General features: G+C 38.1%; 1 protein-coding gene across 1 annotated transcript; it reads right to left on the bottom strand.

Annotated features, from left to right (window-relative positions):
* Window positions 1-12,301: 12,301 nt before the first annotated feature.
* On the bottom strand, window positions 12,302-14,463 carry LOC144998850 (Ribosomal protein L18e/L15 superfamily protein). The gene is made up of 4 exons (XM_078958582.1): window positions 13,961-14,463; window positions 13,192-13,275; window positions 12,984-13,073; window positions 12,302-12,784 (listed from the first exon to the last, which is right to left on the bottom strand). Exons 1-4 carry the CDS (start codon window positions 14,357-14,359, stop codon window positions 12,524-12,526), a joined length of 834 nt encoding a protein of 277 aa, XP_078814708.1. The 5' UTR covers window positions 14,360-14,463; the 3' UTR covers window positions 12,302-12,523.
* Window positions 14,464-16,014: the final 1,551 nt, after the last annotated feature.

The raw sequence follows: 16,014 nt of genomic DNA on the forward strand, positions 1-16,014 counted from the left end.
TGAACCGCCACCATTTGTTTCTTTGAAGGTTCTTGCGAGGTTTGCCCCTTTCTCTTGTTCCAGAATTTCTTCTTGCTGTTGTTGTTTGCATTGTTATTGTTGTCGTTTTTCCCTTTGGTTGGTTCAGCTATGATAGCGTGACTCCTTGGCAGACGCCATGATCAACGAGAGATTGCGCCAGTTCCTTGGCGCTGTCGAAGGTCATGGGCTTGGAAGCTAACACACTTCCTCGAAGTTGGGGTGATAGTCCCCAGATGTACCTCTCCACTTTTTGGCTTTCTAGAATCAACATCCCTGGACAAAGTGTTATCAAATCACTGAACCTGTTGGTGTAGCCTGCGATGTCCGAGCCTACCATCGAAAGGCTCCACAGTTCTTGTTCAAGCTTCTGAATCTCGCCTCTTGGGCAGTATTCTCGTAGAAGCATTCGTTTCAGGTTTTCCCAACCCATGGAGTTCGCCACCATTAGGGTTAGTGTCTTGACGTGGCCATTCCACCACGTCAGTGCGCGTTCAGCGAAAGTAAAAGCAGCAAATTTTACTTTGCTTTCTTCAGGGCATGCGCAAATTTCGAATACGGCTTCCGTTTTCTCTATCCATTGGGACAGAGCCAATACTCCCCCAGTCCCATAAAAGGGAATAGGTTTTCTATTGGTGAAGTCTTTGTAAGTGCAGACTCCGGAACGGCCTTGGCTTGGGCCATTTGTAAAGTTGTTTATTCCTCCTCCTGACCCATTGTTGCTCATTTGAGCCATCGCCGCGGTTACAACGGCTGTTACAGCAGTTTGGAACATAGCTGCATCCATAGTTGGAGGGGGTGGTGGAGGTGGTGTTGAAGTTGAGTTTTTGCGTGTTGATCTACGAGGAGGCATGTTCTGGTAGAGAAAAATAAGAATGAATACTATAAGTTTCTAATGTTTGGACAATAGCGTGCTAGTTGTATTTTGTAACTTGTTTTGACTTTAGTTTATGGTTTCAGGGTAGGCATAGAAATTTTTAGTTAAACCCATAAGTTTCCGAGAGGTATAATAAAGAAGTACTTCATATTAATATATATATTGGTCACACCCGTGGTGTGTTACATATCTTGCTTGGGAAAATTTGACCTACCTAGAGGTCTCCGATTACAGTTACAAAAGGAAATAAGCGAAAAGAAAAGAAAAAAAAACTTTTATCCGAAATCCTATTTTATAACAAAATTGTTGGGGCTTGAACAAGCTCTATTTGCGGTGTTTGGAGCTAGATTCGGCATCCGACCGTTTGACTCCCATTAGTCGCCTCTTGAGATCTGCTTGTTGTTCCTTCATATCTCTTATTTCAGCTAGAGTCGTTATCATTTGGTTCTGAAGTGTCCCCGTGTAGATTTGGGTATTCTCATGTAGTCCTTCCAAACGGCGGATGTCAGCGGCGTTACCTTGGGTAGCAGCATTGATCTCGCGAACTCTGGCTGCTTGTTGGTCCGCCTGGTAGTTCTGGTTAGCTATAGCGTTCACGACGACAGGAAGTGCTCGATCAGCTGAGCCTCCCCCACTGACGTTGTAAAACTCTCGACACATGCCGAATGGAGGGCGTACACCTTGCTGACGGATCTAGTAGTAGAGGTGGCTTCCCCAGATGGGAATGGGTCCCGGTTGATATGGTCTGATTACGGGAGGATGAGGGATAGGAGGGTCGATTACTTCCGGTTTGGAGTCTGTTCCGCTAGAAATTTCCACGATCTCCTCGTCGACTTCGAATTCTTCTCCGACTTCGACTTCGAATTCTTCTTCGACTTCCTCCCCGAACTCTTCTTCGACCTTTTCTTCGATTTCCTCTGGGTCTTCCTCCGGGTCTTCTTCTATCCAGCCGCCGTTACCTTGGTTTAGGTAGTAGGGGTCTCCCGGTGAAGGAAATCCGGCCATTTGTCTGTACTGGGATAGAGGTATGAGATTTTTATAAGAAAAGAAATTTCTATTTAACGACATCCTACGTTTAACTATATCTTACGGAGTGCAACTTTTTCATTGTACTATTATTTATAACAATAGTTCTTTAGTATTTCAATTTAGCGAATTCTAAAATAATTTATATTTGGTAAGTTCTTGGCTTGTTGTCCACTATGACCATTCCTCGACGTACGTTGGTCAAATCTAGGATAAATATAGTTGATCAGGCTATATTTATTCTCGATTTGATTACATACCTTGAGGTCCAATCATAGTGTCGCAACTTGCCTAAATACTTTATTAGAAAGCTTGACATAATACGAGACTGATGCATGCGGGTAAAATGTATGTATATTGTTTATGAAAATATTTTGTCAGAGGGTTTTTGGTCCCCTTTGCATTTATAGTTTGTATATCTTATGTGGTTTGATATACTTAGTTCACTATAAACAATGCTCTGATACCAATCTGTCACACCCCCAAACCAGAATGGCGGAAACATTCGGGGCTGGATGACTTCACGTAGTATCACAACAATTGAATATTGTAAAGAAAGTAACACAACCATCATATATATAATGAAAACGTATATTGTTGCGTTATACATATTAGCAAAAGAATATTACAATATGATGATTAATGTTCATAAATGAAGCGTCCTCAGCGTTCTTTCTTCAAAAGCTTGCAGTTACCTGTATTACTGATTCCCTGAGAAATACAAGTGGTTTTGAAAAAATGTCAACAATTAAGTTGGTGAGTTCATGAGTGTTTCGAGTTGAAAAGTATATCCTTTTTGGTAGCAAATTGGTAAACGAGGTTTTCAGAAAATCCAATATTTTCTATAAATGATTCAAAAAGTTTCCAAAGTTGGAATGTGTTGGTATCTTTTGTACTTGAATGATAAAAACAACTTTGTATGAAAAATAATGTAGAAAACTGCAATGCACATATGAATCTCGTAAATCAATCTTGTTTTATACTTTTTATGTGAGTTTTATAACCATGCTATTGACACTGACGACCTGTAACAACATTCTTCAGGTGTTGCAGTGTTATGACATTTGTCACCCCAGACCTGTCGGTCTAACTATAGCTAGTAGTTTAGGTGCGGGGTTGTCAATCCGGTATAGATCTATACAAAAGTATCACGCTCTCCCTCCAAGAGATTATGGTATATAATATAGGACTTGAAATGCATACATAAATGTACGTTGAAGTTTGAATATCTCACATTGCTTGGTATAAATAGATTTACAATGAAATGACCTTACTTCTTTTGAAAGTGTTTCGTTTTTCAAGATGTATGTGTAAAATGTACGACTGACTCGTTAACTATACCCATTATAGTTTTTCAGATAGTATGTTCCATTTGGTGAAAATAACTTAGTGATATAATAGCTCTTGTATACATAAGTTGTTTGTATCGATATTCGAAGATAGAAATTTCATTTATGTTTATAAAACGATACTTTAACGTGTAATGTACTTGTATTCCCCCCCCCCCCTAAAACATGAAAAAGAATTGAAAAGTAGGGGTATGAACTCACTCGTTAGGTTTGAAGAGAGTGGCTAGGGTTGAGTAGAACTTCGACCGCGGATAGTTGCGTCATCGGGCTCTTCAGGGATCTCTGCAGCGTAAATCTTTCTTCGGGGGCTCGAGTGCGAAAACCGAGGTGAGGGAATGTGTAACGCCCGCAGATCCGGGCTAGTCAATTTAGAGGCAATAGGGGTCAAAAATGACTTTTCGAAAAAAGATTATTTAGAATGAATAGTCTTAACCAAGTTTTAGAATATATCACAAGGTTTCCGTACATATAAAGAACGCCGAAATCCGAGTTATAACGAAGAAGTTATGGCCCGCCGAAGTTTTACGGCAAAACCGGCACGGCACCGGAAGACGTAGATAGTGAATTTACGATAGAAGACTTTTTATCCTTATCAATCTAAACAAAAGTCGTAGAATATGTTAAACTAAGAGCGTCGATAAAAAGAACGCCCAAATCTGACTTCGTATGAGGAAGTTATGATTTTTCTAAGATTCGGCTTAGCAGTGTACAGCCCGAAACTCGAATTTTAGTTCGAGCGGTTTTTGGCTTACGTGAAATAAATGAGAGTTGAAGATCTCATTAATAGGAACTCAACGGTAAAAAGACAGACGAAAACGTAGTCCGTATGAAGGAGTTACGAATTCTTCGCGGTCATTTAACAGTCTAAACGCCTCGTACTGTTAAATTTAAGATCGGTCGAGAATTAACCGATGGAGTCAAAATGAAAGTTGTAGATATTATTTTTACCTACGCGTGGATATAAAGAACGTCAAAAACGGAGGTCGTATGTGAAAGTTACGGATTTTAGAAGTCGGAAGTGTGTTGTGCGAAAATGGGTGATATGGCACAATCTTGGCCATTGCTTTCTCCCCAAGTCTTGCCACTAGATGGTGACATGTGGCACCAAGTTCAGCCATTTTCACCCTATAAATACCACCTCTCCCACCCTCATTTTCTTCACACATTTCCCATTCTTTCTTCTCTTTACTCTCTCTCTAGAACCTCTCTCTAGCCCCGAAATCCCCCGAAAAGCCTAGGGAACCTCCCTAGCACGAGGCGGAAGCCCCGGAGTGCTCGACGGCTCCGAGAAGAAGAGATTTTCGGCTCGGAAACGCTGCTCCAAGCAAAGCCTGGTTTTCTATAAAACCCGCTGTAAGTGAGCTACGCCTACGCTATTTTTAATATAGTTTTTATTTAATTATATTAACGTTATTAAGAACATATAATAAATACTTGGGCTATTATTATGGGTTATGTAAGTATTTTTTTAACGCTTATATAATAGTAATAATAGCCAGACTATTAATTAGTCTCGGCGAATAATAGACTAAAATCTATTGGTGATAATACTAGGTTTCGTCGAAGGAAATTATTTTAAAGTAAACGAAGCGCTGTCCGAGTACCGAGTCACCACCTTCTCAGGTGAGTGCATAGTCCCTTTCATGAACATGATTTTAATACAAGTATTGATTGAAGTATTAATTATATGTTTATGTGCGAGTTAATTGATGTTGCTTGAAATTCGTGTTAAAGAACATACCTGATTATATTTGATAATTTAGGATAAAGAGTAGACCTAAATTAAATATGAGGAATATTGGGTAGTATATTCTTACGAGTACAAGTGAGTTAAACTCAGAGAATAGAAGTTAGTATATGTCACTTATCCAGGAGTATGGATTAGACATAGTCATTGTCCCTAGTCCGAGAATATGGATTAGGCATAATCATTCGTTGTTAATCCGAGAGTATGGATTAGCTATTGTCCCTAGTCCGAGAGTATGGATTAGGCATAATCATTCATCTTTAATCCGAGAGTATGGATTAGTCATTCGTCCCTAGTCCGAGAGTATGGATTTGGTAAATTCGTTCATTTCTGATCCGAGAGTATGGAGTAGGTAAAACGACTGATCTTAGGTCCGAGAGTATGGATAGCCTCGTTGCGAGAATCGACGGGGTGGGATAAGAGTTGTTTATATATATATGTATGCTGAAATTGTATATTTTGTGAATTTTAAACTATATATATGGTATAACATTGGGGATTGAAATCCCTATGTGCTCACCAGGTTTCCCAACCTGACCCATTCAGTTTATTTATATCACAGGTGTTGATATGAAGTGACATTACACTGAGAGATTTAAAGAGATGTAGACCACTAGTGTGAATAATTGTAAGTTCTGTTTATGCTTATGTTCCTGTATTAACGATGACATCCCAAACGTTTTAAAATGAAATAAATACGTTTCTTCGGAAATGTTTTAATAACGTATTTACCATGTTTTTCTGGGAACAAATTCCGCAACCTTTTTATTAAATGAAGTACTCTGATTTTTATAAAGCATAAACAAAATCGGTCTTTTCTGGCCGTGATTTTTGGGGATGTCACAGTTGGTATCAGAGCATTAGTTTAAGCGAACTAGGAATATGGATTTATTTCTAGACTTAAACTTAGAATGCTAAGCGATGATTATGAGGTGTGAGCACTAGCTTATTTTAGGAATTATGCCTAAAATGCTTTTATGTGCTAAATACTTGTGCCTGATATGCTGTTAGTTGTTCGGATCTATGGTCTGTTGCCGACCGGATCTGGAAACCTTATGTGTTTAGGATTCTAAACGTACGACTGCGATATTAGAGCTAGCATATAAACGTTTCGGAGTGATAAGGATGATTTAACCGTCAATCCTAAGTAAAGATCTAGATTCACCTTATTCGGTGTATAGATCAAGATGGAAAGAACCCGTAGCGGAAACGTGAATGCAAATGGGAACAGAAACCAACCCCCAGTGATTGAGCAAATACCGGTGATGGAAGCCGCCGCTGAGCCAGTCACAATGGCCGGAGTGCAAGCGATGATCCAAGCGATGTTGGATCCTCAAATGGAGGAAACTAGACGTTTGCTCCAGCAAAATCGTGAGGAAGCCACTATTCATATCGAACAGCCCTAGTTGAACGAAGGCAGACTGAGGAAGGAAACTACAGTGGGACTGTTGGTTAAGTCAACCCACCAATAGTTCGACAAAACAACCAAGATGACGAGGTCGAGAGGAATGGATGCAAGTACAAGGATTTTCTGACTTGCAAGCAATCGACTTTCACTGGAAAGGAGGATCCGATCGGGGTCATGGATTGGATCTCGGAGATGGAGTTAGCCTTCATGACATGTGGTTGTAGAGGGAAGCTACAGACCACATTTGCAGTGCGTCAGTTTCGAGGAGGCGCTGTACGTTGGTGGAATACCTTGGGGAAGACTCTGAGCCCTAATGAGCCTCTGCAACTGACATGGGCAGAATTTCTGGTGCAATTCAAACAAAAGTACTGCTCAGCTCAAAACCTGCTTGAGCTAGAGAACCAGTTTCTAACCCTAAAGAAGGGAAGCATGTCAATCGATGAATACACCAACAACTTCACAGAGAAGATGGAGTTCGCCTTGCGTCTTGTTCCGGATGAGCTGACGAAAATCGACAAGTACGCAAAGGGACTTCCATGGGAGTACGCGGTGCCAGTGCGTCAAGCACCTACTCTAGAGGCAGCTATCTGGGCTGCCAAGTCTGTCGAAGATATGATCAAGGGAAGAGCCTCCAGCAAGATGGAGGTTGGTGAGAAGAGAAAGTTTGAAGGATCTTCAAGGTCCAGCGAGAAGAGAAAATTCTCGAAGTTTGAAGAAGGAACGCAATGGTGTGACAAGTGTAGAAAGAAGCACATCGGTAAATGCTCTAAATATACGACATGCTTTAAATGCGGGAAGACTGGTCATTACGCCAGCGAATGCACAACCAAGAGAGAAGTCTGCTTTAAGTGTGGAGAAGAAGGACACTTCAAACAAGACTGCCCAAAGAGAGAAGGGGCTACAAAGCCAAATGTGCCACCAAAGCCAAAGGCGAGAGCATTTCAAATGATCCTTGATGAAGCAGATGACAATGCAAGGATTCAAGAGTGAAGGCTTGACATCCGAGGATCGAGTTATGGAGTAATCGTGTAGATAGTACCTCACGATGTAGCCCATTAGAGGCATAGTCTAGGGTGAACTTGAACACCTATGTAACAGTTTCAAGAAATAATATAAAACCTTTGTTTTGTTATCTGATGTGTTAAGTTGTTGTATGGTTTTCTTGTATGGTGACTTGGAAAAACTGCGGGACAATACTTGGGACGAGTATGAGTAGGTGTGAATGGTAGTAGAGGCCTATACTACCGGAAGCACATGACTCACACTTGGATCAGGGAAAGTCACAAGGTTACCAAGAAGCCAGTAATTGATTTCGTTTTATTCAAGTATGCTGTTACCATTGTTTCGGTAATGACTAAGAAGATTGTTGTTATCCCGACCCTAATGGTCATATCACCTTGAGTCCGACTACGATGAGTAGGTTACTTGGTTCAGAGAACCAAGTTTGATATAGCGTCCGACTTAAACCAAACGCTTAAAAATCAAAGCGATCAATAGAAGTATCGCGCTCGTTGGTAGCTAGAAATGCTACATGTTAAAGTATGATTATATCACATTAGAACATGAAGGAAGGCTTAGTCTGTTTTAGAATTTAAGAGACCTGAGTCTAAACGTACATCACATGATGATAGGTCATAATTTGGAGTCTAATATGAGGTAGAGATCAGGTGCACGATCAAGTACTGCTTACAGTCAATAAGTCTAAGAGATAGACTTGAAGGAATAAAGAAGTTATAATTATTACCTAGGATGAAGAGATGACGTATGGAGTCATTATACGATCCTTGTTTCGTTGATGATTCCGGGACGTAATCATCCTAAGGGGGAGATAATTGTAACGCCCGCAGATCCGGGCTAGTCAATTTAGAGGCAATAGGGGTCAAAAATGACTTTTCGAAAAAAGATTATTTAGAATGAATAGTCTTAACCAAGTTTTAGAATATATCACAAGGTTTCCGTACATATAAAGAACGCCGAAATCCGAGTTATAACGAAGAAGTTATGGCCCGCCGAAGTTTTACGGCAAAACCGGCACGGCACCGGAAGACGTAGATAGTGAATTTACGATAGAAGACTTTTTATCCTTATCAATCTAAACAAAAGTCGTAGAATATGTTAAACTAAGAGCGTCGATAAAAAGAACGCCCAAATCTGACTTCGTATGAGGAAGTTATGATTTTTCTAAGATTCGGCTTAGCAGTGTACAGCCCGAAACTCGAATTTTAGTTCGAGCGGTTTTTGGCTTACGTGAAATAAATGAGAGTTGAAGATCTCATTAATAGGAACTCAACGGTAAAAAGACAGACGAAAACGTAGTCCGTATGAAGGAGTTACGAATTCTTCGCGGTCATTTAACAGTCTAAACGCCTCGTACTGTTAAATTTAAGATCGGTCGAGAATTAACCGATGGAGTCAAAATGAAAGTTGTAGATATTATTTTTACCTACGCGTGGATATAAAGAACGTCAAAAACGGAGGTCGTATGTGAAAGTTACGGATTTTAGAAGTCGGAAGTGTGTTGTGCGAAAATGGGTGATGTGGCACAATCTTGGCCATTGCTTTCTCCCCAAGTCTTGCCACTAGATGGTGACATGTGGCACCAAGTTCAGCCATTTTCACCCTATAAATATCACCTCTCCCACCCTCATTTTCTTCACACATTTCCCATTCTTTCTTCTCTTTACTCTCTCTCTAGAACCTCTCTCTAGCCCCGAAATCCCCCGAAAAGCCTAGGGAACCTCCCTAGCACGAGGCGGAAGCCCCGGAGTGCTCGACGGCTCCGAGAAGAAGAGATTTTCGGCTCGGAAACGCTGCTCCAAGCAAAGCCTGGTTTTCTATAAAACCCGCTGTAAGTGAGCTACGCCTACGCTATTTTTAATATAGTTTTTATTTAATTATATTAACGTTATTAAGAACATATAATAAATACTTGGGCTATTATTATGGGTTATGTAAGTATTTTTTTAACGCTTATATAATAGTAATAATAGCCAGACTATTAATTAGTCTCGGCGAATAATAGACTAAAATCTATTGGTGATAATACTAGGTTTCGTCGAAGGAAATTATTTTAAAGTAAACGAAGCGCTGTCCGAGTACCGAGTCACCACCTTCTCAGGTGAGTGCATAGTCCCTTTCATGAACATGATTTTAATACAAGTATTGATTGAAGTATTAATTATATGTTTATGTGCGAGTTAATTGATGTTGCTTGAAATTCGTGTTAAAGAACATACCTGATTATATTTGATAATTTAGGATAAAGAGTAGACCTAAATTAAATATGAGGAATATTGGGTAGTATATTCTTACGAGTACAAGTGAGTTAAACTCAGAGAATAGAAGTTAGTATATGTCACTTATCCAGGAGTATGGATTAGACATAGTCATTGTCCCTAGTCCGAGAATATGGATTAGGCATAATCATTCGTTGTTAATCCGAGAGTATGGATTAGCTATTGTCCCTAGTCCGAGAGTATGGATTAGGCATAATCATTCATCTTTAATCCGAGAGTATGGATTAGTCATTCGTCCCTAGTCCGAGAGTATGGATTTGGTAAATTCGTTCATTTCTGATCCGAGAGTATGGAGTAGGTAAAACGACTGATCTTAGGTCCGAGAGTATGGATAGCCTCGTTGCGAGAATCGATGGGGTGGGATAAGAGTTGTTTATATATATGTATGCTGAAATTGTATATTTTGTGAATTTTAAACTATATATATGGTATAACATTGTGGGATTGAAATCCCTATGTGCTCACCAGGTTTCCCAACCTGACCCATTCAGTTTATTTATATCACAGGTGTTGATATGAAGTGACATTACACTGAGAGATTTAAAGAGATGTAGACCACTAGTGTGAATAATTGTAAGTTCTGTTTATGCTTATGTTCCTGTATTAACGATGACATCCCAAACGTTTTAAAATGAAATAAATACGTTTCTTCGGAAATGTTTTAATAACGTATTTACCATGTTTTTCTGGGAACAAATTCCGCAACCTTTTTATTAAATGAAGTACTCTGATTTTTATAAAGCATAAACAAAATCGGTCTTTTCTGGCCGTGATTTTTGGGGATGTCACAGAATGGTCTCTGGAGCTTAGAGGTATGGGAGAATGACTGAGGAATTGTGAATGGTGTGCAAAAACTCGAAGCTTATGCCATCTATTTATAGTGCTGGAGGAGTGATTACGCGGGGCGTAATTTTGGAGTACGCGGGGCGTACTCATGTACGCAGCGCGTACATCGTTACGCTGGGCGTAAGAATACGTCATGGCTTACGAATCCTGGCTAGCTAAGCGTAGAGTGGGCGGGCCGATGGGAATCGACTCTGGGTCTAGTACGTGGGGCGTACTCCCAGAGAACGCGGGGCGTAATCTGGCCTGTCCTCTTCTAAATTTCGTAACTTTCGTGTACGAGCTCCGTTTTTCGTGTCCTTTCTATCCACGCGTAGGTGAGATTATGCTCTACAACTTTCCTTTAGACCCCGTCGGCTAGTTTTGACTTTATTTTTAATGACATAATTTTAAATAGGCCGGGCCTCCTAAAGTTCGTTAAAGATTTATAGGTTCTTTATTCGGCGTCAGTTTCCGTTGTCTTTTTATCAATTTGCTCCTATTGTGGAGATCTTCAACTCTCATTTAGATTGCGTTAGCTAATTAACACTCGATCTTCAATTCGAGTTTTTAGCCCTCTACTACTGTTACGAAACTTTGAAAATTCGTAACTTCTTCATACAAGGTCCAATTTGGGCGATCTTTTTATGCACGCTCACCTTTCAACGAGATCTACGATTTTTTTGTTTAGATACTTAAGGCTAAAATGCATATTATTGAGATTTTTCTTTTTACGTCAAATAATGTTTTAACGGCGTGTCGTAAATATACGAGTGGTTATAATTTCTTCAATATAACCCGGTTTTGAGCGTTCTTTATGTTTTCGGAAACCTTGACACGTTATCTAATATTTGATGCATCCCAACTTAGATATTTGAATACTTTATTTTCAAGGTTAATTTAGTTGTATTTGACTTTTGAGCGTTACAATGCTTTTGGAAAATATAGGGTTGTCACAGTATGTATGTATGTATGTATGTATGTGTGTGTATGTTTTTGCCGTTCAAAAAAAATACTCTAGATGTGATGTTGAAGCTAGATTCATGGAAACATCAAGGAGATGAGAAATCTAACACAATCACTTGGATTAAAGGTGAGTTCATCTTCTTGTTAGCTTCAATTGGTGCTCTCATTGTGAAATTGGAAGGGTGGTGAAACCTTAGCTTATGTATGCTTATTACGGAAGCAAAATTTAATAATAATGTTGTAATATGTTTGGTAAACATATTATTCGTGGAAGATGACCATAAATCTTAGTTTGGTGAAATGATGAATAAGGTGAAATTAAGCCCATGACTTGTAGACAAGTTATTCGTGGAGCATATGTAGTTTTAACTATGTAATCGAGCACTATGAACTCGGTGAAGGTGTTAGATGCATAAATGAGTTGTGCCTTGAGTTGTAATGTATTATTTTGATAGTTATTAGAGTCTTCTGAAACAAGAGAGGACATGGCGCATTAAGAGCTAGAAATTCATACACTTGATCACAATGTGAGTAACCACCTTTCTTCCTAGATAATCGGTATCTAAATATGCACTTACTATTGTGTAATGTGAAATATACAATATGTTGGTTATTGGTATCTAAAGATGCGCCTCTTATTGTGTAATGTGAGATAAAAAAATGTTGGTTATTATTGATCAATGTATCCATAGTTGAGTGACTTTATCTTGTATAATCTGTATTACTACAAAACATTAAAAAAAAGGTTTTTTTATCTAATAATGTTAGAATTTATGTCATAGTTTCAAAAGATAAAAGTAATGTTATAGCTTGTTGTACAATTTCAAATCAATTTTACATAAGAGTTCCAAAACCATGTTTTACCATCTTGTAAAGCCTCATCACTACAAGTTTATGCAACCATCAAAGAGTTCAAAAACCGATATGCCAATGCAACCAAAAGAAATTTTAAAAAAAGAAACACTTATGCTATTCAAATAACAATACAAAGAAAACCAAACCAAAAGGTATGTTTCATGCTGACATGGCAGTCTGCGTGTCATCTTCTTCTGTAAACGGAATCGGCTTTGTGGGAGCTGGCAATCGGCCAATACTATCAACCTTATCCATTTGCTTAGGTGGCGGTCTTGCTGCTTTTGGAATGAGTCTGCCCTTCTTTTCAAACCACTCCGGTTTCAAAAGCGCGCGGAAACCGAGTTTGTTGTAATACACTTTTCGCACGGACCCACCCACTGCTTCAACCGCTTCTTTTGCACGCACAGTCACCCGTGACACCTGGCATTTTGTTTTTGGGAAATATGGTTAAATGAAATAAATAGAAATGTACTTTTGGTGGTTTGTTTGTTATTAACTTATTATAGCATCCGACTTTAATATCTTTTTATTACAACATTTTAGTTTGAATTTATATAAAAATGACATGTTATAAGTTATAACTGAAACAAAAAGTTATTATAATTAATAAAGGGATCACCTCAAGATGAATTGGCCATTGTATATGTTCAGCACCACGTCCCATCAACCTCACTCCATCTCTTATTTGCTTTCCTATTGCTCCTGTATCCTATTTTAGAAACATGATTATTAATGATAAATTGATAAATGATAATTACACTTAAGCTCTTATTACAAAAGTAAAAAAATATATATATATATGAATATAATAGAGAATAAATAAATACCTTTAGAGTTTTCATTGTGATGAGTTCTGAAGAGTCGATCTTCCCAGCATTGATCAACCTTGCAATCTTTCCCAAACCAACTGGCTGGAAAAAAAACAAGCATAATACTTACTTATATATCAATTTAGCTTTGACTTTTTTTCCCTAAAGTAAAGAGTAACAAGGAAAATCAATTTCAATTCAGTAGAATTCATCAATATTGCAATAAAGTCATGTAACAAAACCTTATGTATTGATTTCTTTCCTATCTATTGTCTTTCGATTTCCACAGGTTCCTGTGAACAAGCTTGGTTTTCTTTGAAAAATTGTCTTGTATTTTTGCATGCTTATTAAGTGTTTGATAAAATGCCTCAGTAAAAAAATTCCAACGTATATTCGTATCTTCCTTTGTTTAACTATGTGATTATGGTGTCAATACTCTTAAAGAAGTTATTTTGGTCTCTAATTGTTTATCATGCTTTGGATTCTGTATCTAATGTTTGCTAATGTGACAGAAAGAGCGGAAATTTAGACGAATTGATTCCTCTGAAATCAAACGTTTTGATGGTTATGATATTGTAAATCAAGAGAAAGAAGCTCCACAGATGTTACAAGACTGTTTGTTGGTTTGATTTTAATCAGCATTCGCGTTTCCAGAATGAGCAGAAATCACATATTAATGTAATAAATGTAGTTTTATTGAAACAAAGTTAGTATTTTACATCAAAACAATATAATAAACATGAAATTAAAACTCAGAATAATCAAAATAAACCGGAGAAGAAATTACCTGAAATTCAAGGCTGAAAGGGTTCTTGAAACCCCTCTTGGGCATTCTACGCCTCAAGGGAGTTTGCCCACCTTCAAAACCAAACTTATGAGTGCCTCTCGCTTTCTGCCCCTTATGCCCCCTACCCGCAGTCTTCCCCTTACCCGACCCGATTCCACGACCCTTTCTTGTTTTCTGTTTCGTAGCACCTTTGTTGTCCCTCAGATCATTCAAGCTCAACAAACTGTAAGCCCTAATGCTGTGAACCCCAAATGAATTAACGGGTTTCTGAAATAGGTTTGAATGGTGAATTGGGTTGTGCAACAGCTTTGTGATTGGGAAATGTGACGTTGATTTGGTGTAAACTGATGCATTTCTAACGGAGTTTGATAATAAAGATGAGAGTTTTCGTCTCAACATTTGCTCAAATGTGTTGATTACTTGATTTGCAGTCGTTGGTCGATTCGTTCCTCAGGGTGTTGCTTTGGAAGGGTTCTGCGGGAAAGAAAGAAGACACTCCGATGGGCTTGAAGTATTGAACACGGTGACTGGTCTGGCAATTGGCAAATGGGCTAATCAATCTATTCGGGTCGGGCTTATCTTTGAAATGTAACTTTACAAATTACAAGTATCAGAATAAGCTACAAAATAAAAAAGGGTATTACACAAATCAATTCGTGTATTACATTAAAATAAAATAAATAATATTATAAAAAAGTTAAATACTAATTGTTTTTATGCTCAGTAACATCGAGCTCATTTATTTTGTTTTTGCCCTTTTATTTTGGATACAATCTTCAAAAAATATACTTTGATATTTTTAATTTATATTTAATCTCTTGTTATTTTAGTACTGAAATTAACAAATCAAAATTACATCTTAACCTAAAAAAATCATATTATTAATAAGATCGTTCTACATAAAAAAATTATACTAGTATTGTAAAAATATGTTTAGTTGATTTAATATTTTATAAAACTAATTTTGTTTTTGATGATTTGTTAAACATAACAAATATATTTTTTTAATTTCTTTTGGAACTCATTACAATATTAAAATAAAAACCCTCGTAACTAAGGTTGTAAATGAATCGAATAAATACAAAGATTTGTTCATTAATCTATAACATCCCCAACGATGGGGTATTTCCAAATTTAATCCTTAAGTATGAAGGTTTATGGTATTTAGCCCTTGTGTATGAGAATGATTGCAAAATGACTCATAGTGGTATTTTTGAAATTTCAGGTTGAAGGTTAGTACGTTGGGCGTACATCACATATGCAGAACGTAAGTGCGAAGGTTTCAAACCCTAAAATTTAGGGTTTGGACCCTATTTAATCATCTTTATGGCCTCTAACGTCATCTCTCATCAGCCTCCAACACCTCCATTCGATTGTAGCAAACCCTAGCCACTTGTTTGAGCATTATTGACCCTTGTGTGTGTTTTTGATGATCTTGAAGGAGAAAGAAGGAAGTAAACCACCTTGAAACTTGAAGAAGCATTGGATATGGGATCTTCACATCTCTAGCAACATCCAAGAGGTATAAAGTTTCAAACTTGGCTTGTATTTCAGTACATCTTTCTAAGTCCTTGATTCATAACAAGTCTTGACCTTTTTGGAGTGTGACATGCTCTAGTCCATTCTAGCCGTCCTTCAGATGTTTTGAGGGGTTTAAAAGCATAAAAATAGGTTCTTGGCTCTTAATCCTTCTCTATGCATGTGTTTGTTTGTCTTAATGGGTTAAGAGAATGGGGTTTTTAGAATTCAACACTTATTGGCCATGCAAAACCATAATGTTGGAAACTTTATTTTCAAGGATGATATTTGGGACTCGGATCTGCAATTTGGTCGTAATAGCTTAAGTATTAAGCTCTTAACACATTAAGAAGATGTCCAACTAAGTATGTTGGGCATACCATTTGGTACGTTGCGTGTACTTAGTTCAAGCCCCGACTCCTCAAACAGTGAGTACGCCTCGCGTACGAGGTCTGGGTCGACTCGGCTGAGTTGACTCGGCGGACTTGGTGATTTTGACCGATCTTGACCAAAGGGTATTTTGGGTAAATTGTTAT

This window comes from Lactuca saligna, chromosome 5 (genome assembly GCF_052625555.1).
Source record: "Lactuca saligna cultivar CGN05327 chromosome 5, ASM5262555v1, whole genome shotgun sequence".
Lineage (NCBI taxonomy): Eukaryota > Viridiplantae > Streptophyta > Magnoliopsida > Asterales > Asteraceae > Lactuca > Lactuca saligna.

Coding starts and splice junctions, on each gene's coding strand:
- LOC144998850 (XM_078958582.1), bottom strand. CDS start 14,359: ATGTTGAGACGAAAACTCTCATCTTTATTATCAAACTCCGTTAGAAAT. Junction 13,276..13,960: donor CTTTCAGCCTTGAATTTCAG/GTAATTTCTTCT, acceptor TTTTTTTTCCAG/CCAGTTGGTTTGGGAAAGAT. Junction 13,074..13,191: donor TCACAATGAAAACTCTAAAG/GTATTTATTTAT, acceptor TTTCTAAAATAG/GATACAGGAGCAATAGGAAA.